General features: G+C 55.7%; 10 protein-coding genes and 1 non-coding gene across 11 annotated transcripts; 7 read left to right on the top strand and 4 right to left on the bottom strand.

The window, feature by feature from the left end:
- Nucleotides 1-205: 205 nt before the first annotated feature.
- IWZ02DRAFT_454474 (putative C2H2 finger domain protein) lies at nt 206-1,446 on the top strand (the record flags this gene model as incomplete). The annotated part of the gene is made up of 5 exons (XM_066767723.1): nt 206-358; nt 408-434; nt 508-544; nt 604-681; nt 785-1,446. Coding segments are annotated over exons 1-5 (659 nt in total), but the record flags the coding sequence as incomplete, so codon positions are not given.
- Nucleotides 1,447-1,660: 214 nt separating this feature from the next.
- On the bottom strand, nt 1,661-3,683 carry IWZ02DRAFT_296368 (uncharacterized protein). Its single transcript, XM_066763864.1, has one exon. The coding sequence runs from the start codon at nt 3,514-3,516 to the stop codon at nt 1,879-1,881; it is 1,638 nt and encodes a 545-aa protein (XP_066621756.1). The 5' UTR covers nt 3,517-3,683; the 3' UTR covers nt 1,661-1,878.
- A 130-nt stretch (nt 3,684-3,813) lies between these two features.
- On the top strand, nt 3,814-6,102 carry IWZ02DRAFT_379793 (WD40-repeat-containing domain protein; the record flags this gene model as incomplete). Its single annotated transcript, XM_066765063.1, has 2 exons — nt 3,814-5,766; nt 5,869-6,102. 2 exons carry the CDS (start codon nt 3,814-3,816, stop codon nt 6,100-6,102), a joined length of 2,187 nt encoding a protein of 728 aa, XP_066621755.1.
- A 425-nt stretch (nt 6,103-6,527) lies between these two features.
- IWZ02DRAFT_379799 (uncharacterized protein) lies at nt 6,528-7,314 on the top strand (the record flags this gene model as incomplete). The annotated part of the gene is made up of 3 exons (XM_066765064.1): nt 6,528-6,845; nt 6,909-7,179; nt 7,244-7,314. 3 exons carry the CDS (start codon nt 6,528-6,530, stop codon nt 7,312-7,314), a joined length of 660 nt encoding a protein of 219 aa, XP_066621754.1.
- A 1,132-nt stretch (nt 7,315-8,446) lies between these two features.
- IWZ02DRAFT_379495 (uncharacterized protein) lies at nt 8,447-8,803 on the bottom strand (the record flags this gene model as incomplete). The annotated part of the gene is made up of 1 exon (XM_066765046.1): nt 8,447-8,803. A coding segment is annotated over one exon (357 nt), but the record flags the coding sequence as incomplete, so codon positions are not given.
- Nucleotides 8,804-9,609: 806 nt separating this feature from the next.
- IWZ02DRAFT_454464 (uncharacterized protein) lies at nt 9,610-11,092 on the top strand. Its single transcript, XM_066767722.1, has one exon. The coding sequence runs from the start codon at nt 10,056-10,058 to the stop codon at nt 11,028-11,030; it is 975 nt and encodes a 324-aa protein (XP_066621752.1). The 5' UTR covers nt 9,610-10,055; the 3' UTR covers nt 11,031-11,092.
- On the bottom strand, nt 11,093-12,641 carry IWZ02DRAFT_454461 (uncharacterized protein). The gene is made up of 6 exons (XM_066767721.1): nt 12,568-12,641; nt 12,472-12,517; nt 12,300-12,403; nt 12,131-12,244; nt 11,843-12,073; nt 11,093-11,788 (listed from the first exon to the last, which is right to left on the bottom strand). The coding sequence occupies exons 1-6, from the start codon at nt 12,586-12,588 to the stop codon at nt 11,207-11,209; spliced, it is 1,098 nt and encodes a 365-aa protein (XP_066621751.1). The 5' UTR covers nt 12,589-12,641; the 3' UTR covers nt 11,093-11,206.
- An 844-nt stretch (nt 12,642-13,485) lies between these two features.
- On the top strand, nt 13,486-15,830 carry IWZ02DRAFT_454457 (uncharacterized protein). Its single transcript, XM_066767720.1, has one exon. It carries the CDS (start codon nt 13,670-13,672, stop codon nt 15,788-15,790), a length of 2,121 nt encoding a protein of 706 aa, XP_066621750.1. The 5' UTR covers nt 13,486-13,669; the 3' UTR covers nt 15,791-15,830.
- A 34-nt stretch (nt 15,831-15,864) lies between these two features.
- Nucleotides 15,865-17,345, bottom strand: IWZ02DRAFT_296156 (uncharacterized protein). Its single transcript, XM_066763861.1, has one exon. The coding sequence runs from the start codon at nt 17,088-17,090 to the stop codon at nt 15,939-15,941; it is 1,152 nt and encodes a 383-aa protein (XP_066621749.1). The 5' UTR covers nt 17,091-17,345; the 3' UTR covers nt 15,865-15,938.
- A 1,010-nt stretch (nt 17,346-18,355) lies between these two features.
- Nucleotides 18,356-18,444, top strand: IWZ02DRAFT_t84. Its single transcript has one exon. It is a non-coding gene; the product is annotated as a tRNA-Tyr (tRNA).
- A 1,509-nt stretch (nt 18,445-19,953) lies between these two features.
- Nucleotides 19,954-21,261, top strand: IWZ02DRAFT_470234 (uncharacterized protein; the record flags this gene model as incomplete). The annotated part of the gene is made up of 2 exons (XM_066768782.1): nt 19,954-20,498; nt 20,529-21,261. 2 exons carry the CDS (start codon nt 19,954-19,956, stop codon nt 21,259-21,261), a joined length of 1,278 nt encoding a protein of 425 aa, XP_066621748.1.
- Nucleotides 21,262-21,562: the final 301 nt, after the last annotated feature.

Raw genomic sequence — 21,562 nt, 5'->3', positions numbered from 1 at the left:
TGTAAAGTAAGGTAGTATAATAATGTATTATAGAGTTATAGCATAGTAAATTCTAGCCTCCTAAAACCTTATATATAAATAAGTTTAAGTTACTCTTAGACGTATTACTAAGGGTACTACCTTATATAGGCGCTAGCCGGATATAGCTTAGATTAAGCCTTAACACTCTAGAGGCCCTAGGGTTGTTTAGTAATCACAACGCCCGAAGCGACACCCGTCTGATTCATGAGATAAGCATCCTTCGAGGTCCTTCAGGTTCCGTCCCGCCAGCAGAGACCAACATCGCTTCAAGCTGTCCTGGACACTAGCTTGGACATTCCCCGCAAATATTGTCCAAGAAAGAGCCAATATGCCTCCTGTCAGTTTACAAGCCATGCCGTACAATACCGAATGCTAATCGGCCTCAGCGCGCCTTTACCAATCCCGCTCCTCTGGTAGGCAGCTCCGCCATGGTCCCATGTTCTCAAAGCAGCATGTAGAACCTCGAGACTGACGCCTGTCAATCAGACCGACAGCGCCCGCGAGGCAGCTAAAAACTTCTTCTGTAATTCGAAACTCCATCAAGTAACTCGAAGCATCCAGAACTAACACTCGTGGCAACAGGCGAGTTGTGCAACAAGGGCTACAAGCGTCACAATGAGTTTGAAGCACACATATCCTCCTACGACCACCAGCACAAAAAGGAAAGACCATGATCCGCTCCCTGTTCCTCCCTCTCCAAATATCCATCCATACTTTCTATCCCCACAGTCTCTCTCCTTCATGCTCCTAACGCAGTCAAAACAGCGCCTCAAAGACATGAAAGAAATGTCCAAGAACCCACAGGCCGCCGAAAAGGCTCGCCGCGCCGAGCGCAAGGCCGACGAGGAAGCCGGCCTCATCTCCATGGATCCCGTCAAGATGGACCTGCCGCCCAGCAAGAAAGGCGGCTTCAAAAAGGGCGGCTTCAAGAGCGCCTTTGGCAAGGCGCTTCCTGTCGAGGAACCCCAGCAGCAGCAGCAGCAGCAGCAACAACAGCCAACCCGCGACGCTCTCCCGCCCCCGGCACCCGCTAGGGGAGGCTTCAAAAAGGCCTTTGGCGGCGCTGAGGACTTCAAGAAGAGCGACGACGTTGGCAAAGAAAACATTGCGGCTGCTGAGATTCCTGCCACAGCTGCTGATGTCGACGACGAGACGGACAGCGACGAGGATTTGGGATATCCCAAGTACGACCCTTTGCATCCGACCGGCTGCCGCGATCACAGCTGTCATTGTCATAGCGTCAGCAGTCCGCCGCAGACCATCTTCCCTAAGTAAGGGGCGGATGGGTGGCTTCTTTTGCAGTGTGGCGTGGTATGGCGTGGCATGGTATGGCGTTTGGGACGGGATGAAATACCCATGGAGTCTGTCGAATAACATATTTATTTCCTTTGAATCGCAGAAATGCAACGGCAACCTACACATTGACTATTCGAGCGTCGGTGCTCAGACTGGCCATTTGCTTGCTTGCTTGCTTCCATGCATGTAGTGGGCAGACGTCCCTGTTTACCTAAGCAAGGGTGCATCGCTACATGTGCGTGCGTCGCAGCGTTGAACATGGTGGGATGCTCACTTGCATGACGCCGCAGCTTGTGCTCCACCGCTGCCTACCTACCTGCAGGAGGAGCGCTGCCCTGCGCTGCGGCAGCGACACCTTCATACAGACATGCTTACATGCTTACGCCGTACCGTAAGCGCACACCTGGGTCCACGCTCGGATTCAAGGGTTTCCAAATCCCGACCTCACGATGATACGTATGGGAAGGCTCGAGCTCAAATGTTTCCTGTTGGCTTGCCAGTCTGCGTGCGTGGCTAGAACGCCGCAGATAGAGAAAAAACCAAATGCTCCCATCACGCCAGCTAGACCTCGACGACCCTGCCCTTCTTCTTGTCGTAGTCCAGCACCTTCCTCCGCCGATGGCTCTGCGCCATCCGCCAGCGCATATACAGCATGACGGCATCCTTTACGACGACGAAAAGACATCCGCCCATCAAGCTGCGCGCCCACCGCTGCTGCAAGAAACCCGTTGGGCGGCTGAAAATGGTGGCTGGCGGCGCCGTCAAGCTCTTTGGCAGTCCCAGTCGCAGCAACTCGCCCACGGCCGCGGCGATGGAGGGGAAGACTAGGGCGCCCAGGACCGTGTCGGCGAGATTGGTTCCTTGCCAGATGAGGTTGCGCTCGCGGGCTGGACGCGCCCGAGGCCGCGGATGTCCGTTTGGTTGTTGTCGCTGCTGCTGCGGTGCATCGTGACCGGGAACTTGCGCTTGCGCTTGAGCGGCGGCCTGTGCAGCAGGATTATTGTCAGCAAGAGGAGGGGCATCGAATGGATGAGCAGCGTTTGGGTCGACGGGCTCGCCTGGGAGGATGTGGAAGTCGTCGTGGAAATGCTCGTCCGCGTCATCCTCGTCACCTAGATCAATGCGTACATCGAGATCAAGGGCGAGAATGGCGTCGTCTTGGTCTCGTAGGGCGTCGTCGTCGCGCTCATCGTCGGCGGCCTGCGCGTCGTCCGTCTCACCCGCCCGCGGTTGCATCTCCTTAAGCCATTGGCGCTGCTTCTTGCCCCAGACTCTTTCCATGTACTTGTTGTAGGCGGCGCGAATATATGGGAGAAGAGAAAAGCAGAGAGATGCGCTTGGGGGCCAGCTTCCCGTGCGGAAATCCAAAAAGTCCTCTGGCCCAGACGATGCTAGAAAAATGACGGGGAGAATAGGGAGGATCGAGTCGGCGATTGATAGGCGCGAAGCAATGAGAATAGGAGGAATGGTCGCTAGGCCAAAATGCAACCGCGCGTGTTGGAAAAAGCGCGACATTGCCGTTAGAGCCACGGATTCGTGCCCCCTGCCATTCCAGAAAGGGGACTGGTAGAGTGGCTGTAGGATCCTGATGCCATCTCTTACGCCAAAAACCGCGTAAACCGTACCCACGCCATGCATGAAGCATGCTTGAAAGACTGTGTAGCCCAGCACACCCACGGTGCCAGGAAGAACAAAATAGCCTGTAAACTTTTCTATCGCCCTCACTCCTTCCACCACCAAGCTTCGGGGCCTCTTCAGATGTATCTCGTTCTTGCACTGGGGACACGTAATCTTGCTCCCCGATCCAGCCTGCCGTCTTGCATTTGGAGCCTCTTGACTCGCAACCCAGTCGAGCAGACAATCCTCGTGGGCAACCAATGCGCAAGGACAAGGACTCCTCCAAGCAGAAGATCCGGGCCCGTCCTCATTCTCGTCATTGAAGCATATCCAGCATCTTCGTAGCTCTTCATTGTCGGCGGCCGGCTGGCGGGGCGCTGCTGAAGCTGCCTGGGCTTGGGGTGTTGAAGCTTCTTGGCTCAGAGGTTGACGCGCGCTATTAAAGAGGATTGTATCCGAGTCAACAGAGGTAGTTGAGAAGGTCTCATGGTCGGCCGGAGGCACAGTGGCGTCGGATGAAGAGCCCGGTTCGCGGTGCGACAATCGCCGCTGAGATGTGGGGTGGTGAGGCAGAGAGGCCATAGCAAACAGCTTTGGCGGCGATGGACGGAGCGAGGAGGAGGGCGAAAGCAGCTAGTGTGACATGGAAATGGTGGCGAGGAGAAAAATGGTGGTCGGGTTGCGGCTTGGTTGTGAAAACTAAGTGTTTGATGGTGTGGGCTCGAAGTTGGGCGCGATGATGGCATGAGGTGCCGTCGGCCGCACCCACCCACGCGGCATTCGGCGCTCGGCGCAGTTCTGTTCCAAGCCCCAAACCAAACCCAATCCCTGTTTCCACTCTCACTCTCACTCCACCGTCCCGACTCCTTCCTCAGCACCATGGCCTCTCGTCGTACATCGACAAGGGCCCGCACAGTGAAACGCTACACCAACGATGCCTTTGAAGGTTTAGATATTGACGACGACGATCCCACCAGCAGTGAACCGCCCAGAGAAAATGATTCAGAAGACGACGGTGAGTTTGATGGCGCTGCCGACGGCAATGCTGCAGAGGAATATGAAGACGATGACGACGCTTCTGTTGCCGAGAGCTCTAATGGCTCAGCGCCGGAAGAAGAAGAAGAGGACGAGAGCGTTGTCATGATGTTCAGTGACGATGAAGAGCTCGTTAGCGCCGCCCCAGGAGCACCCCGCCGCAAAGGCAAGAAGCAGGGCAAGAAGAATTTCAAGCCCGGCTATCTAGAGCGCGCAGAAAACTCTGCTTTCAAAACTGGAAGCTTTGCCAAGTTCACTGGAAAAGGTCAACAGGCAGAAGAGAGTGAACGCAAATTATCATCCCGAGGAGTTCCTGAAATGTACCACAACACAGGAAAGGACACGCGCTTCATGAACCTCTTTGGCCCGGCCGAAGAAGACGTCTGGCCGGCAGTGCAAGCCCGGGACAGATGGCATGACCGACCAACTTTGCCGACGCGCAAAGAGCACAGAGGCGAAGGCGGCTTTGCATACAACCGGTACTACACTGAAGAATGTCGTCAACATGAAGCCTCCAAGGGCTGGGAGTGGTACCACGAAAATGGTGGCGCCTTTTCATTCAAATTCAAGCAAAAGTCCAAGCAGCTGTCGGCCAGCGAGGCCACAAAGTACATGCCACAAACAGATGGCCCTGATCGGGATGTTCTCTTTGGCCCTATAACCAACCCAAGGCTGCACACGTTGAAACCAGACGACGCAGTGAACAATGCCCAGTTCTGGGATGCCAAAGGACCCGGCAAAAAGAGCTCGGCCAGGCAAGCGTGGACTTTGAACCTATGCAAGAAGATTCAATGTCTAGAATGGGCACCGTGGTTGGACGGTAATCAACGTCTTGCAATAGCAGCACTACAACGACCCAAATTTCCAGCATTTACACAACCTCACAGCGCTCCGGCATTTGTGCCTCTTCCTTCTACCTCGGCTTCCATCCAGATTTGGGGATTTGCGTCGAAGGTGGAGCCAGGAAAGGGCAACGCAATGGACATGGCCATTCCTCCGAGAAAAGAGTTGGTGATTTGTATGGATTGGGGTCCGGTCAGGCAGCTTAAGTGGTGTCCGCTCCCACGGAGAAATTCTACGGCCGCAGGCGAAATCAACCTTGGACTCCTGGCTGGCATTTGGGGCGACGGCAAAGTCAGAGTACTGGATGTCAAGTATCCCAATAGCGCATCCACTCAGTACATCCACATCACCAAAGCGGCCTTTGAGTCAAGGCCACCAGATACTGTTTGTACGTCAGTAACATGGCTCTCCAGTAATCAAATCGCTGTCAGCTGTGCCAACGGGAGCATGGCCGTGTGGGACATTTCAGAATCTCTTCTTTCTTCGGAAGTTGTGGGCACACCCCGTCCTTGGTTCTACCAAAACGTGCACAGCAGCTACATTCTGTCCATAGCCAGTGCCTACCCCTCACACCCTTTTCTGGTCGCGACGAGCAGCATGGACGGCTACCTGCGATTGGTTGACCTTCGTGCTCCGCTTCAAGACACACTTCTCTCGCAGCGATCACGCACCGGCAGCGCCCCTCTCACATGGCACGAGGTCTCCCAATGCTTCCTGACCTGCGACGAGAACTACACCCTCCTCGCTCTCTCGGCTCGACGCTTCCACGTCAACATGAGTGTCGGACGTGCTAATAGCAACATTCTCGACCTTTCAGCAAGTCCGGTACATCCTTTTGTACTCGTCTCGTGTGCAGATGGCATGGCGCTTTCGACAAACATCATGCGCAAGGTCCTGATCGCAAAGGCGGAGATGTGGCACCAAACGTGGTTCATGCACGAGTGGAGACGGGCCGTGGATCACAATGGAGTTGTTACAGGGGCTTCAGGAGGTGCCATTTCGCGGGACGAGTCCAAAAGACCACCACCACAGATCGAGCAGGCAAGACCAGAAAAGATTAATCATCCCGGGCCTTTGAGTAGGATGCTGGAGGGATTCCGAGCCGAGGTCTACAAGCTGTGGGTAGAGGCAGGACTGCCGAACCAGTATGAGGGCGTTGTTTACAACACCATTTACGAACAAGAAACGGGCATCACCCAGTTGGCTTGGAATCCCAACATCAAGTATGCTGGCTGGGCTGCGGCGGGAATGGGAGATGGCTTGGTGCGAGTGGAAGACATTGCTATTTGATGACTCTGTGGGTTCAGCCCATGACGACAGTCAGCATTTTTGTAAACTAGAATCCAAGATCATTCATCCGTCCAAAATTCCCAAAAAAAAATCCAATAGCCTGGACTGGCAACCTCGTAACCCCGTCTGAGCACACGTGGGGCCCAAGCTCCATGAAGCTCAGGCCTCAGCCCTACGATGGACTCTTTTCCCCGGCCACACCGCCTGCACCTGCACTGTGACACCATGGTATGGCAAGTAACCTCTCTCATGTTTCACCTTCATCCGACCTCTGGCCCGACCATTCTGTGCCCTCCAACCACCGTGACGACCAGCAGCCGCCGTCCGAGACCTAGACGCGATAAGCCCAATTACCTACTTGGCCGTCCCGCGACTGTTGCTCCCAATCCACACCACAAGCCGCATCTCGACCCGACATCACGGCCATGGCCACAAACTTCGCCCCCTACCAAGACGTCGCTCCAGAAACGGCACGGGCCTTCTCACCACCTCTGCGCGTCCGCTCGCCCGCCCTCTCGTCTCCGCGCACCTCGTCGCAGCAGACGCGTCCCAAACCCGGCCCGCGCGCCGCCTCCGCCGCCGCCAATGGCGTCACAACACCGCCCACGACGACGACGACGACGACGACGACCGGAACCACCACCACCGCCGGCGGCCTGCACTACAACAACACGACGACGGGCTACTTTGACAATCCGGATCAGCAATCACGGCCAAATCAGCAGCAGCGCGGCAGCGCGGACGTGGAGCGCGGCGGGTGGGGCAGCCCTGGCGGCGGGTGGGGCCAGCGCTTCGGGCGCGAGGAGGTCGACCTGTTCGAGACGCGTCTGGGATGGCGGATGGACGTCGAGGCGTGCGCGGCATATGTATTGCTGCCGCCAGCCGGCGCCGTGCTGTTGCTCGTCCTCGAGCACCGCAGCGACTACGTGCGCTTCCATGCCTGGCAGAGCGCGCTGCTCTTCTCCTTCGCCTTCGTCCTGCACGTCATTTTCTCGTGGACGGCGTTCGTCTCGTACCTGTTGCTGCTCGGCGATTTGGCCGTCATGGCGTGGTTGACTGTGCGGGCGTATCGGGACGGTGAGTGCCATTCCTGGTGAGGTGTTGGAGTGACGTGTAGGTTGGCTAACGTGTTGTGATGCAGCCGAGACACTGGATAGATGCGAAGTACCCTTCTTCGGCCCGCTAGCCAGTTCCATTCTCGATGACGAGTAGGTCTCGGTGCTTTTCACGCTTTGCTCATGTCGCTATGCTTTTCATGTCGATTCAACGTCTTTACGGGAAATATTCTGGAACATATGGGCTGGACTGTAATGAAATTGTGTCATTGGAATTGCTTCATTGGTTTCGAGGGGATTTTCTATACGCTATACCCCATGCTTTTCTAATCTTTTGCCGCCACTTGTGGCGCGTTTGTTTGGTGTGTCAAGAGTGGTGTGTCCTACTGGGTATAGTTGAAGATGCATCATTAGTCTTTTACCCCTCAATTGCTTTGCCGGATTTCTTCTCCAAGCCTCGCGCGGTTGCTTGCAGGCTGTGCAGTCTACTGTGGGCTATGCCATGTTCGTCGTCAAGTGTTGGGACATCGCACGTGAGCGAGTCTCTTCGAAACAGTAGCTATCCAACAGACCGAGGCTTCATCTGTGCAAAGGTGCTGTTTGGAGACCATGTCCCCAGGTTCGAGGCGCTTCTGGTCAACATCGTGCCTCTGTTCTCTGAACCCGCAGCAACGCTACGACACCGGCTCTTGTGTCTCGTCGAAGGCGTGAATTTCTCAATCTACAAAGATCCGGACGGTCTTGGAGCGCCCTTTTGGCTTGTATGGTCGAGATTTCTTGGCTCTCGAGTTTTCCACTGGTCGCTTCCTCTGAGGTTCCGACTCATGCTCGTCCTCGGCCAAGAATGTGGACGATAGTCTTGGTGTATGCCATGGACGCGCTAGCGTATCGATCGAGTTATCTGGATCCCAATTTTGGCTGGCTCGATCTGCTACATGAGACAGCCGATGAAAGGGTTGAAATACCCTCCTGATCGTTCCTCCTGGCCTCCACTTGTTCTTATCTTCATTTTTCAGGCCTTTCACCGTGCCTGTATTGCGATCCCATAGCACGTTTGTACAAACGAGTCGGTTGTGTGATATTGCCCAAAGAGGGAACGCCTGATTCCGCCAGACCATTTGCTTCATGCACGGGAGCCAGTTCCACAACTCCACAGGGTCGCGGGATTGGTAGTAGTAGTCGAATCCATACATGGCTTGTCGATCTTGTTCCCATCTTAGGTCCTTTGGGATCTGGTCGAAAGGCTGCCTGGGCTCCTCTTGCGCCGACTCGGCAAACCTTTCATTGTATAGACGGTCGCAGTAGCGTGACATTTGTAGGTCGACTCTGGTAACGCACGTCGTGTTGGCAGACGCCCATCGTACGAACAATCGATTGCCCCAATTGGCCATTACTGGCCTATGTTGATAGCCCACCCTCGCCCGATTCTCAACCATAGACATGTATTTGAATGCGGCTTGAAAATCGCGGAAGGCGTATCTGCGATCTATGCCTTTCAAATCATTGCTCAGCACCCATTCAGTCTCCGCAATGGCGGCCTTGATTTCGGCAATTGTGAGCGGCGGCTTTATACGTGAAATCTTGTCCCCATCAAGTACAGGTTCTGGCTTTCGCCCACCTTGTGCTTCGTCACCATCTTCGAGCATGGTGCTAGTTTGCCAGGTGCGTCTAACTTTTGAGCCTTGCCCAGCTTGTGCTTCGTCACCATCTTCGGGCATTGTGCTAGTTTGCCAGGTGCGTCTAGCTGGTGGCTTTCGCCCAGTTTGTGCTTCATGTTCATCTCTGGGCAACTTCCACTTGCGTCTGACTGGTGTCTTCTGCCCAGTTTGTGCTTCGTCTTCGTCTTCCGGCTCGGGGCTAGTTTGCCGGTTGGGAATCCGTCCAACTGGCGAGTTGCGCATGTTTCTAACTAAGCGCCCTTGTACTTCGTCTGCATCTTCGGGCTTGGGGCTAGTTTGCCACTTGCGTGTGCGTCTAGCTGGTGGCCGTTGCCCAACTTGTGCTTCGTGTTCTTCTCCGGGCATTTCCCTTTCGCGCCTAACTTGTGACTTGCGTCCAGCATGCGGCTTTCCGTCTCCTTCTACGTCGCTCAAGAAATCGGCCCAATTTTCACCGTCTTTAACATCTTCCTCGAAAATAGAAAATTGGGGGGGGTCGTCGTTGTAGCCGTCATGGCGGGAACGGTGAAAGCGGAATGGAAGCGGCGAGGAAAGTCGCCACGGCGGCGCGTGCAGCAGAGCAGTGGTGCTTCTGGGAGAGAGAAGGAGTTGAGAGCGCCTGGCGAAGGCCATGATGCCTGCCTGTGAGTATGTGGGAGGCGCAGTCGCTGGAGTTGTCGGCGCTTCTGGACGTTGGAGAGTTGGTTCGTATAAAAAAGAGAGACGCAGTTGCGCGAGAAGCGCCGCCAGCTATGAGGTCAGGATGGCCCGAGCGCAACGTCCTTCCTTCACCACGGGCATGCACCATCCAACGCCGCCAACTACCTCTTTTTGATTCCACACCACTTTGGACAATCGCTTTCAGTAGTTCTTTTCAGAATTGCATGACTATCCATCTGATCTCGCTCGTTTCTCTGGTCTCGTGAGGATGAAGTCTCCCGCATCTCACTTGCGCACCTCGTGTGCATTCCACCGAACGCTCCTCATCCGCACTGCATGATTGTAATTGACATTTCATGCTGACATGAGGCATCTACAGAGTCTCGAGACTTGCCGGTCAACAGCAGGGCCTCTATTCGATGCAGACGGCGATCAACCAGGTACTACACCCGGGGACGGAAGAGATAGAACAAAGCCCCTTTGTTAGCCACTCTCGAGCTTCACACGGCCATATAAATGGTGCTCGGGCTAAATAAGAAGCCCCAGATCTCTCGCAGCCATTCTTTCTCATTCTTTTTCCATGGACCCTCTACCTCAAATCTGTACACTTCCAACAGAGCTTCTCGAGATTATCAGCGGCGGCCTCTCGCGCGCGGACCGAAGGAACTTTCGCATGACGTGCTTAGAGCTTCGGAGAAGAATCGCACCTGGCCCTTGGACGACAGAGGATCAAAAGGCCTGGGTTCGGGCCAGAGAAGAACACCAACCAGACGGGTTGCTCTGCCACAGCTGCCATCGATTTCACCGTTTCAGCCGCGAGATGGATAGCGAATTTCCCAAAAGCCACTACATTCACCAGCCTCATATGGAGTGCGGCAGGAAACAAGGCATGGTCCTGTTGGGAACCCGATGGTTGAAATTCTGCCACGTCCAACTCCTCATGAATCGACATAGATGGGGAAGGGAGCACGGAGTGCCGCTCGACGCCTTGAGTATGCCCTACGAATCGCCTCCACCACCTGGTCTGAGCCGCCCGGGTCAATTCAGGATGAAGCAGATGTGGAAGGCAAAAGTCGTCCAAGGTCAGCTCTATCTCAAGGGCAAGTACACGATATCTGGCGACTTTTCCGACATTGTCGCCACGCTGGAAAGCAGGAAACCCATCAGGATCTGCAAGCATCGCACGACCGAGTTCGGAATAGTCAAGCATTTGTGCCGGCGCATCAGTGAGCAAATCGCCAGTCCGAGCATTTGGCCAGAGAAGCACGAAAGTCGCTGTTTTGGCCTCGACTATTGCGACTTTTGCTACACCGACTATCATATGACGCTAGGATACCTACCAGACGGGCTTCATTGTGTCAGCTTTGAGACGTGGCATCGGGTGGGCAGCTGCCACTCTCCTGAAGACCGCAACTGGCAGGCGCTTACTCTGGACGATCCTATCAAGATGATTTCGGTCAATGCTAGCAGCATCATAAGACGCCACGAAAAGGGCAAAATGCGCTGGATGTTCGAAATGGCCAACTACATTGAGCAGGGACAGCAGCATGTGTGATCTTTTCTGTCAACTTCTCTGTAATCAGCAGCGAAAGTCATTTATGCATTTTCACCCAACCAAGACTGCTCTATTCTTAATTCGTGAATTCTCTCTGCCGCGCGGAACTTCTGACCCCGTGATCGAGCATGGGCAAAGTTTTAGACAGCTGCGTCTTTAATGTGACGAAGCCTCTACTACAAAATCGACGTAATCTGCTCTTCTTCGTCCTCCTCTACCTCCTGAATCCTTGACGGTGGTGCCCCCGCAGGAGTGTCCTCCTGCTCGCCCTCCTCCTTGCGCATCAGCATCTGCACAATGCGATCACAGCCCTCGCGGACCTCGTCATCCTCGACCTGCAAGTGACACTCGCGGATGATGGGGTACACCTTGACCTTGCGCATCTCCTCGCGGGCCGTCTTGGTCGTTGTCAGCAGGAGCAATGTGTCTAGGTGGATGCGCATGATGTCGGGCTGGGAGTCGCGCGTCTTGTCCGGCGGCAGCAATTGCACCTCGTCGAGCATGCCGTCCATGTCTTCGTCGCTATATTCTTCGCTACCCATGAGCGGCAGCAGAATGTATGGCAGCAGGTTAACCTTGTCTGTGTCCATGAGCGCCGGGTGCGCCTCGACGTCGAAGCATGTGTTTTTGATGGTCGACGCCACGCCGCGCCGCCGGATCGCTGACTTGTGCTCGGTGAAGACGATCAGCTTGGTGATGGGGATGATGGATGCATCGTATGGCTGCGGCGTGGTGAGGTATTTGCGGCCTTCGGGGTGCTGTCGACGTTGTTAGACTTGGCTTTTTGTCTCGGATCGCGGTGGAGCTTGTACCTTTGCAATGTCGGCGAAAAGGTAGGAGAGGTAGTCATAGTCGGCGTGCTTGTTGTAGCGGCCCTCGGCACCCTTGACGAAGCAATCCATGAGTTGATCCATGGCCACCTTGGACGTGGAGAGCTCCTTGGGGACGGCTCGCTCCAACGTCAATATCCGCGTTATCGAGTCTGACTTTCCAAGGTTGGCCAGAAGCATGGCAAGCTCATTCGCATGAGGCTCTTTCGAGCTCTAAAGCGTGCGTCAGAAGTTGTGTCGGAGTGCAAAGATGGCGGTGAACCGACATACGGTTATGCGCAGCAGCAATGCCTCGAGGAAGGCATCGTCTTTTGCCAAGTTCTCGCGAATCTCTTCGTCATCGGTCAGGTTGATGAGCATGAGAATTGCATTTTTGGCTATGGCCTGTCGCGTTTGTCTCAGCATGCGCGACCAACTCTTCTCCCGGCGACTTCAATACCGTGTAGTCTTTTATGAGCAGTTTTAGGTCTTTTATAGGCTCCAGTTGATTCTGCTTGAAGAGAGATGGCTGGGCAGTCGTGTATCCAACCAGATTTTCCGCGGCTGGTGTTCGATCGTGTCAGGACGGAGCTGTAGAGGAGCCGGCGCATTGCGTTGGGAGGTGGGAATACCAATCTGACGAATCTGCGAGTTGCCGTGATGGAGGAATTCCACGAGCTGGGAATGATTAGCTTTTGGCTTGGCAATTGTATGAGAGCGAGGCCCACTTCTTCGAGTTCTGTGGGCATAATGTCCGGGGTGATGAGAGGTTGTGGTGTGTAGGTTCCGCGTGCGTCATGGGCCAACTTTTTCGTGTGCGTGGGCCTATCGATAAGCCCTTCCTTGCTTTGGCCGTCGTCGTAGCCGGGACGAAACTATCCCAGGTCACAATCCCCAACTCCCATCCAACTCCAATCACTGCTGAACGCCTCGCATCACGGTTCGGCCAATTGAGACTGTCACTCTAGAAATTGTGTCGTATTTGGTGTGTTTTCTCATCTGATCCCCTTCATCCGGACTCCGAACTGTTTGGCCACTTTCTCATTCGCAGCCTTGAATATCGCTCTACGATTCACAGGCGGGTGCCTGTTGACAGCTAGCGATGAAGTTGCTATGAGAGTTTACTCGTTGGATTTGATAGAGGCCGACCTCCAGACCTGTCATCGCAAAAATGGCTTGCCTTGGGGACACGGACGCTGCTCATGACCATGTCGATCCCGCAGCCGGATTGACATACTCGAGGGATTTGACGATAAATCAGTCTAAAATTGGACCTGCTATCAGAGCTGTGGCCTCGTCAGCATCTGCGCGACTAGTCAACCACCAAGCCGGCCAAGAGCCTGAACAAGTGCGATGCCGGCACCCATGAGCCTGGACAGCATCACGCGGTGAACGAGGCCGTCTGGTCCCCACATGCCATGGTAACCAATAGCGCAAGTTGACTCTTCTCCCGGCTGAATCACATCTTCTTCTGGCGAGTCCCGCGTGCGAATTGTGCATGGGCAAATCCGGCGCTTAGGGACAATGACAGCAGCCAACCAGCATCCATCACTGAAAACTGGTCATTGGTCCATCTTGCATTCAACTGCAGGAACACGACCTTCACAGGCGCCATCGCTTGGAGGCCGCCGAGCGGTCTCCCTCCATAAAGCTAAGTATGCTATCTCGCCTCTTTCGTCAACTGCTAGTCCGCGTTTTTGATATTGCAATTGCAAATTCTACTTCTACCGTCAATCATCGCAAGCTGGATCTTGTGAGACCACTTCATTCATCAATACTCATTGTAATCACTTGACTCTCCTTTCTTTCTCCGTTCTCATTACGTTCATCATGTCATTCCAGCTGTTTCCTGCTCCGCCAAGGAAACCGAGAAAACAGCCTGCGACTTTTGTCACGCAAAGTCCGGCCAGCCCAGAGCCTGCCGTCGAATTGGCAGAGCGTGCAAAGGCGCCTGGTGAACTGCATGAGCTCATCATCAAAATCGATCCTGAGCCAACGGCTCAAATACAACTGCCCGGGCAAGCTCACACTACAGATACCAAAACGTACCAAGCTGTAGCTGCGACTGATGGCAGTCGACAAAGACCCAGGGTCGAGACATCTTGCGCCTCGAGCGCTGACAGAACATCTCCAAGTTCTGCTGCTGGTCGCCAACGGTCGCAATCAAATGCGACACAATCCTCGCGCACCTTCTCCCCCAAGAGCGCCTCTTCTCTATCCTCCAAGGTGGACCCTAAGACAACTGGCTCACCGGCTCTCTCAGAAAGTGCTACACTTATTGGGACCATCAACAACAGCAGTCCTCCGGTCATGAGATCGATCTTTCCTCGGTACAATCCCAATCTTCGTCTATCCCAGCAAGCATATAAACCGACACAGGCTTCGCCGACCCACATTCCCAAGGAGAAGATTAGCAAGTCTCCATACTCTCCGGAGTTTTATATTCCCCACGGTAAATGGACTCGCAGCGAGTCCCCGGAAGCACCTTATTACACCCCCCTCTTCGAACTGGTCCATTTGTGGAATGTTGCAAACAACAAACTGGATTCAGAGGCAAAGAGGACCTTTAGCCTTCAACTTCACCGTGGCGGCTCGAGAGATCAAAATCCGGAACAGGGACTGGGCCCACAAGACCTGGTGTTTGGCACTTCCCCTGTCAAACCCTTGTACATGCTCCAGCAATCACCCACCTCTACTGAAGAGCCGCAACCTCGTCTGAAGCATGAGGTACTCATTAGTCGACATCATCCCACAAAGGCCGAAAAACCGGCTCTTCCCATCGCTCATTTGGATTTGAATACGCCTCCACCTCACCGGACGACTCCAGACGTCGACATCCAAGACACGTCGGCCGTGCATGTTGCAAAAATTCACTCGAAGCTTGCAGCTCTATCTGCGCTGGAAGCGGCCGCAAACAGTCCCGAAGCATCAAGGATCGCACTAGTTGACCCCACCGCATCGTCCCCGGCAGCTGCACAACTGGCTGCCACTGCAGTCGCGGAATCCGAGTCGAAATATGGCTGCCAGCTCTTCTTCTGTCCCATCTCGGAAAAGCTGATGGAGCCGTACGAGACGAACAAATCAGCGACCTACGAGCTCAGACATCCTCAGATCGGCGCTCTGCCCGTGGTTGTCCAAGGAGATGTCAAGAAAGCGCTGTCGAACCTGTGGGGAGATGAGGCAGCAGAGGAGGGCAGCAGATCCGGCAGCCCTAACCACTATCGCCCGCTCCCGCCCATCCACACAACCATCAGCCTTCTCAACCCATTCGCAACGCCTCGTAGCAGCTCGGACGAGGCTTCCCCCGACATCCCCTCTCCGTCGCAAAAATCCCGGGCCAACAGCCAGTCTCACCGACCCCTCTCCCCCGCTCCGGATGAGGTATTCGTCCGGCTGGACCTCACAACTCACGCCCTGACAATCGATGCCGCGGCGCTGACGGCAGTCGCCTCGAGCAAGGGCGGCGACGCGCACAAGTACGTCATCGACACTGCCGTCTCGGCCGTGCTGGCCGTGGCCGTGGCCGAGAGCAGACGGGAAGGCCACTTCGCAACGCTTTCGCGCACAAACAGCGAGTCGAGCAGCACGAAAGAATCACGAGGCATCGGCGGTGGACAGCTGCCTTGGGTTGACGCAGAAGGCAACTTCGTCTTTGAAGGTCCGCCTACGACGGCTGCTGATAAGGATAGGAGTAAAGTCAAGGTCAAATGGGGCTTTGGGGAGAGGAGCAAGGCGACGGCAAAGGAGACTCGGAAGCAGAGCGGCGACTTGGAGGCTGGAACTGCCGGGCAGGAGGGGGCCAAGAAGAGGGATCAGTTGCCTTTTGTGGCTGAGCTGGTTCTGTGGGTTGTCGAGTCGGCGTTCAAGGTTGTCGTCTTCGTGCTCGGATTGCTGCTCAGGGCTGTTGCGAAGATTGTCGTCGGTGCTTGCCGGTGTGTCGCCAAGGCGTAGTAGATACTTTCTCTTGTGGTTTACGATTATACGTGCGTAGATATGATTTGAATACGTTCACCTACTGCCAATCTTTCCGAGACTGAGACAAGCCATGTCAACATCGAAGTCCTCGTGGCATGGTCTCCAAGCGCGAAGCTGCTCTCTCTCAAACCCCCTTTTCGGGCTCCAGAATCGCACCCACAAAGGCATCAAGACCCGCTCTACCAGGCCCCTCTTCAAACAACCACAACCACGGCTCAATCAGCTCCGCCTCCATGATAACAAACCGGCCATCCAGACCCAACACGCCATCAATACGAGCGTAGAGCAACTCAGTCCGTCCCTCAACGGGACCGCCGCTCTTCAAGCCCTTCTCATGCCCCACGAGCCAGCGCCACAGCTCCTCGGCGACAGCCCTGCCGGCCGCAGGCACGCGCGGGTCCGCGGCGGCCATGACCTCAGACCTGCCGCCGTACGCCGAGTTGACCCTCCACTCGCCTCCCACCGGCCGCTTGCGCGCCACCTGCACCACCTTGCCCGCGATCACGACGAAGCTCCACTCGCCCCAGCGCTCGTCTGCCTCGCCCGCCGCCGCCGTCGGCTGGATCGCTGGCAGGAACTCTTGCACCATGACCTTTGCGCGCGTCCCGCTCTCTTTCCCCGCCTCGTTCGCGACTACAGCCACTTTGGTCCCCGCTGCTGCTCCGATCGTCTGCAGCGCTGCGCCGTCGGCTGAGCTGAGCGCGCGCGGCGCCGCTAGTAGATGCGTGCCTACGCCGCTGGCGGCGATGGAGGGCTTGAGGACCAGTTTGGTGGCGTGGGGGTGCTGCTCGGCAATGTGCTGGGCCAGCTCTTCAATCCCCGTGCCCGGCTCGACAAACGTGGTGCGCGGGACGGCGAAGCCGGCGACCGCTAGCGCCTCCAGGTACGTCTTGTTTGCGTTCCAGGCGACAAGGGCAGGCGGGTTGTGGATCCGCAGCGAGGGGTTGAGGCGCTGGGCAGCGGGCAGCAGCGCTGTGAGCAGACGCATGAAGGGCTGCAGGTAGGCGTGGTAAGAGTCGACACCGAGGAAGATGATGTGAGTTTGCGCGGCTAGGTAGGCGGGTGTGACGGTGGGAGAGAGCAGAGAGGTGATGGTTACTGTGGTGTTGCTGCCGCTCTCCCGCAGGTGGGTGATGGGCGTCTTTAGGTAGGACTCCATTTTTGCGGTCCAATGTTCAATGATGGTAGGAGTGGCCGTTTCCACTGAGGCGGTTGGCGGTCCGGCAATGATGAAGAGGACCTTGGAGGTTGTCGTTGACGGAGGAAGAGAACCCATTTTGATGGCAGTCTTGATGATTTGCTGTTCGAGTTCGGAGATGTCCAAATACTCGAGCTGAAGAAAGATGACCAAAAGCCCAGAAACCCCGCTCTTGAATATTCGTCAGACGGAAGAACTCAGTCGCCTGAAAGGAGTGGAAGTGATGCCTCCAAAGGTATAGTACCCGTTTCCTCCAAAGGAAGCCTAGCCGATGTGTGGTCAACGAAGGTTATCTTTCAAAATAAGCCGAAAGATCAAAGGTCAACTCAAGACTCTGAACAGCATAGCAAAAGAATATTGATGTTGATGATGGCGGCTTCGAGATGATCAGATATGATATTTGAACTCACCGGCCAGACATGAGGTTCTCCGACTCGGTGGAGCACAAGATAGGAGATGTCCGGCATTGGGCCAAGACTGCCCAGATAACGACCAAGCTGCTTGTGTGCACCTTAATGTCTCGGTTGAATTGATGCTCGTGTTGCCTGGACCTGCTTGGAATTAGATGGCTTTGAGGAGGGGAGTTGATGGCGAGGAGCATTCTTTTCCTCGCTGTGCCTCATGACGACTATGAAGACTCGAATCTTGGTAGAGGTGTTTGGGGCCGCGTCTTGCGCTCGGACGCTCGCTGCATCATGTCGGGACGGATCAAAGGGCAAAGTCAAGCTCACGAGATCGAGGTCAGCTGTCAAGGTACTTGCCGATAGCTACCTTAGAATTCACATTGCCTGCTAGTTTGACGGCTCGGCGCGGCGCGACTGTTGAGCGTTTCACGCGAAAGGCGTCGGGTTATTTTTGGCTGTGTTGGGGAATGTGGACGGGAGACAAGTAGATGGACATGGTGTGGCTGAGGAAGTCGAACTGAGCAGCGCAGTCGTCGGCGAGCGCGGACTATAGCTTCTCTTTGTTCTGCCGAAGCCATTGCTGCGAGGGTGGACAGAATCAATGGAGATGGTGTTCGTTGTCGGGTGTCGCGACTGCAGGCTGAGGAAGGGCTCACGGGCTGCATTAGTCGTGGCCGTTCTTTCCCTCCTGCCCGGGCGTCCAGCGGCAACGAGTTTACGCCCAACAGTCACCAACAAACCTAAATCCCCCAGAAGACGCACCACGTACAGTCTACATGTACCTTAGTTTCTATGGCTGTCAATCTACATGGGTTACCCATTTGGTGCTGCGAAGCAAGCCAAAATGGTTGCGAGTAAGAGATTCAAGATGAAACAAACGTATAGATATTGCAATGCGACCAGGAACTTCCCACCAAGACAGCAGTACAACTGCTGTTCCTCCTCTTGGTGTAGTTGGTTTATCACGTTCGACTGTAATGGAATTCAATGCCATCGAAAGGTCCCTAGTTCGATTCTGGGAGGGGAGAAACCGCTTCTTTTGCAGTCCACAAGGCTGTTATCTTTTTGGGCATCCTTGGGGATGAGGCGCGGTAGACGGATGGATATTAGAGTGCATTCCGGGCCGGCAGAACCTTTTGCACTTTGAAAAGTCGGCCGGCCGGTCATATGGCACGAGGTAAGCGGTTGCCAACACATCAAGCATGGAATTGAAGATCAAGAACGAGAGTTGCATTCTTGCGCGTGGGACGGCAAGTATCTCGACGTCACTGTACAGCCTCTGACCTTTGACATGACAAGAGGTGGCTGGTGCAGAGATGGACTATATACATGTAGTCTCTGTGGATGCCCGAACGACGGGAAGCACGCCGCTGAGGTGAGTTCAGCTGACCTGACAGGGCGCTACAGCTGGGATGAGGTGGGCGGGAGAGAGACCCAAATGTCACTCCCAGTTTCACGGTGCATCAACTAAAGAATTTTCTCCAAGCAAAAGACTGTTGAGAACCCGTTGCCCAAACCACCGACAAAGGACGTCGCATTCCTGATTGCTATATGCCCGACCCCATGCTGCTGCACGCCATTGCTGTCATAGTCCTGCCACAGGGTCTGCGTCTGCGTCTGCGTCTGCGTCTGCATCTGCATCTGCAGCTCGCCTGCTCACCGCCCTGCTCTCCAACTGGCTAGCACTTGGGTACGCACGCATCCATGGCCCATCACGGCCGTCGACTCTCTACCGGTGGCCTGTTTGGCGTCGCCTCTCTCTTTGGTCGCAAGGAGCATCCGCATCCTCCAAGCTACTACGACGACATCGACCACCGACATCACCGCCGCCGAAAGTCCAAGCGTGGGCGCCACTCTCACGACCACAAAAGACGCCGCCGCGACCAGAGTCCAATTGTCGATGCCCCGGACCTCGACCAACTGCGTCGAGCGAGAGCCGAATACTACGGTGCAACGCCTTCGGAACGGAGAAGAGAGCAGCCAGTCCGCCCTGCCGCCGCCGCCGAAATGCCAGACAAAAAAGGCCGATTAACCCGCCAGTACGCCTACACCCGGAGACGCCGCGACGACGACAAACGGCCCAGCAAGAAAGAGCGTGAGGAAAAGGACAGCGCCGTCTACGTCTACAGCACTCCGGCCAGCGGCAACCAGGAGTCCAGCCGTAGTTCTCTGCGCAACAAACGACACAATGTCGACGACGGCTCGGACCAGGTCGATATTGTCGAGGTGGAGCGGGAGCCTTCCCCACCTCCACGGGCCGACCCTCCCAGACGGTATGGTCCATCCTTTCTTCGCCATGAATTTAAGTAGCTGACTTATTACCGAGGACCGTTTCCACTCGCAACCCGCAACGTCCTGTCATGGCCAAAGGTACAGTCCGCAGAAGTAGCACCACCAAAATTCCAACCATCGCCCCTGAAGCCGCATCCTCAGAGTCGCCCGCCAACCAACGGAGAAATAGCGGTCTATTTGGCCTCTTTCGACACGTCCCGCCAGCGCCCCAAAGTCCAGAAAAGAAGCACGACTGTGTCATTTGTATGGACGAGGTCAGAACGTCACGATGTCCCAAGCTCACCTGCGGCCATCGCATGTGCCACTCATGTTTGAGGAGGCAATTCGAGCTATCGGTCAAGGATCCACAACACATGCCGCCCCGGTGCTGCACATCAGACCACATTTCGCTCAAATATGTTGATCGATTGTTCGACACCAAGTTCAAGATTTTGTGGAATAAGAAGTACCAAGAGTTTACAACCAAGAATCGCCTCTACTGCCCCTCGCGTGGATGTGGCGAATGGATCAAACCATCCCATATTCGAATGGATTCTGTTGCTGGCCGCAAGTACGCCAAGTGCCCGCGTTGTCGCACCAAAGTCTGTGTGCTCTGCAATGGCAAGTGGCACACACGGCGCCAGTGTCCCCGAGACGAAGAAACGCAACGCTTCACAGAACTAGCCAAGGAAGCGGGATGGCAGCGTTGCTACAACTGCAAAGCCATGGTGGAATTGAAAGAAGGCTGTAACCACATGACCTGCCGCTGTACTGCGCAATTCTGCATGCTCTGTGGGGCCAAGTGGAAGACGTGCGAATGCCCCTGGTTCAACTATACAAGCCTAGACGACGACGACCGTCTCAACGATATGCGAATACCAGAACCTTATGTCGTAATCGAGCACGACGAGCCTGGCCGCGGACGAGACCGCATTGGACGAGCAGCAACAGGGGAAAGGCTCTCTCCTGAAGATTACCAAGTCCCTGCACCACGGCGACACCATCCCGTTTACGACGCGGAGCGCTCTCCTGTCCGACGTCTTCGCAGCACGCGAGAGCGCGAGCGCGAGCGCGCCGACGAGATGCTGGCGCGCCGCCTCCAGACGCAAATCATCCTCGACGCCGCCGACGACATCATCGCTCCGCGACGTGCCCACGGCGGCCGCGCAGCCCCGGCTGCTCCTCGCGCTCCTCCCACTGAAGTCTCGGTCGAAGTCATCAACGTTGGCAACGCCGCAGACCACCACATGAACGACTTTGGCGCCCCTGTCCAGCCGGCGCGCCGGGAGCCCGTGACGCTGCGACGCACGATGACGACGCGGACACGCCGCGCGACGGACTCGGAGACGGAGGCCGCAGCGTCGCGTCGCATAGGGTACGCGCGCGGCATGGCTGGCGTGACGGGGACCGGAGGCGAGCGACGCAGCAGCGTCATGGCTGGCCTCGTCGACGACGGCGCCGGCACCGCCAGGAGAAACGGCCTCGGGCGCATTGGCATGTGGTTGGCGTACGTGGAGAACGACCCGGCTGAAGTGGAAGGGAGGTACGCGAGGGCGAGTGGGGTGGCGTACTGAGGACCAGGCCGCGAGAACGGACGTGTCCACACCCCTCTCCTTTCCATGTTGGTGACGGTAGTGGTTGGACCGTTGTTGATTCAGCCCCCGAGTTCCCACGCATAGCAATGCGGCGTGGCATAGAGAGCAACGTGTCCACGCACAAGAGGCATCATCCACGCTTCCTTCTGCGTGGCATGCCCCGCATGCAGGAGACAGCATTCCAGAACCGACGACGGTCTCTCTTTGCACCAAAAAAACATGCATCAGCAACGCACCTTGCCTTGTCCTTTCCACATCTTGCCCCTCTATCCGCTTCCCT

This window comes from Phyllosticta citriasiana (genome assembly GCF_038021145.1).
Source record: "Phyllosticta citriasiana strain CBS 120426 chromosome Unknown IWZ02scaffold_8, whole genome shotgun sequence".
In the NCBI taxonomy this organism is placed as follows: Eukaryota; Fungi; Ascomycota; class Dothideomycetes; order Botryosphaeriales; family Phyllostictaceae; genus Phyllosticta; species Phyllosticta citriasiana.
The sequence above is the reverse complement of the archived record's forward strand: the minus strand, read 5'-3'. Positions and strand labels throughout refer to the sequence as shown.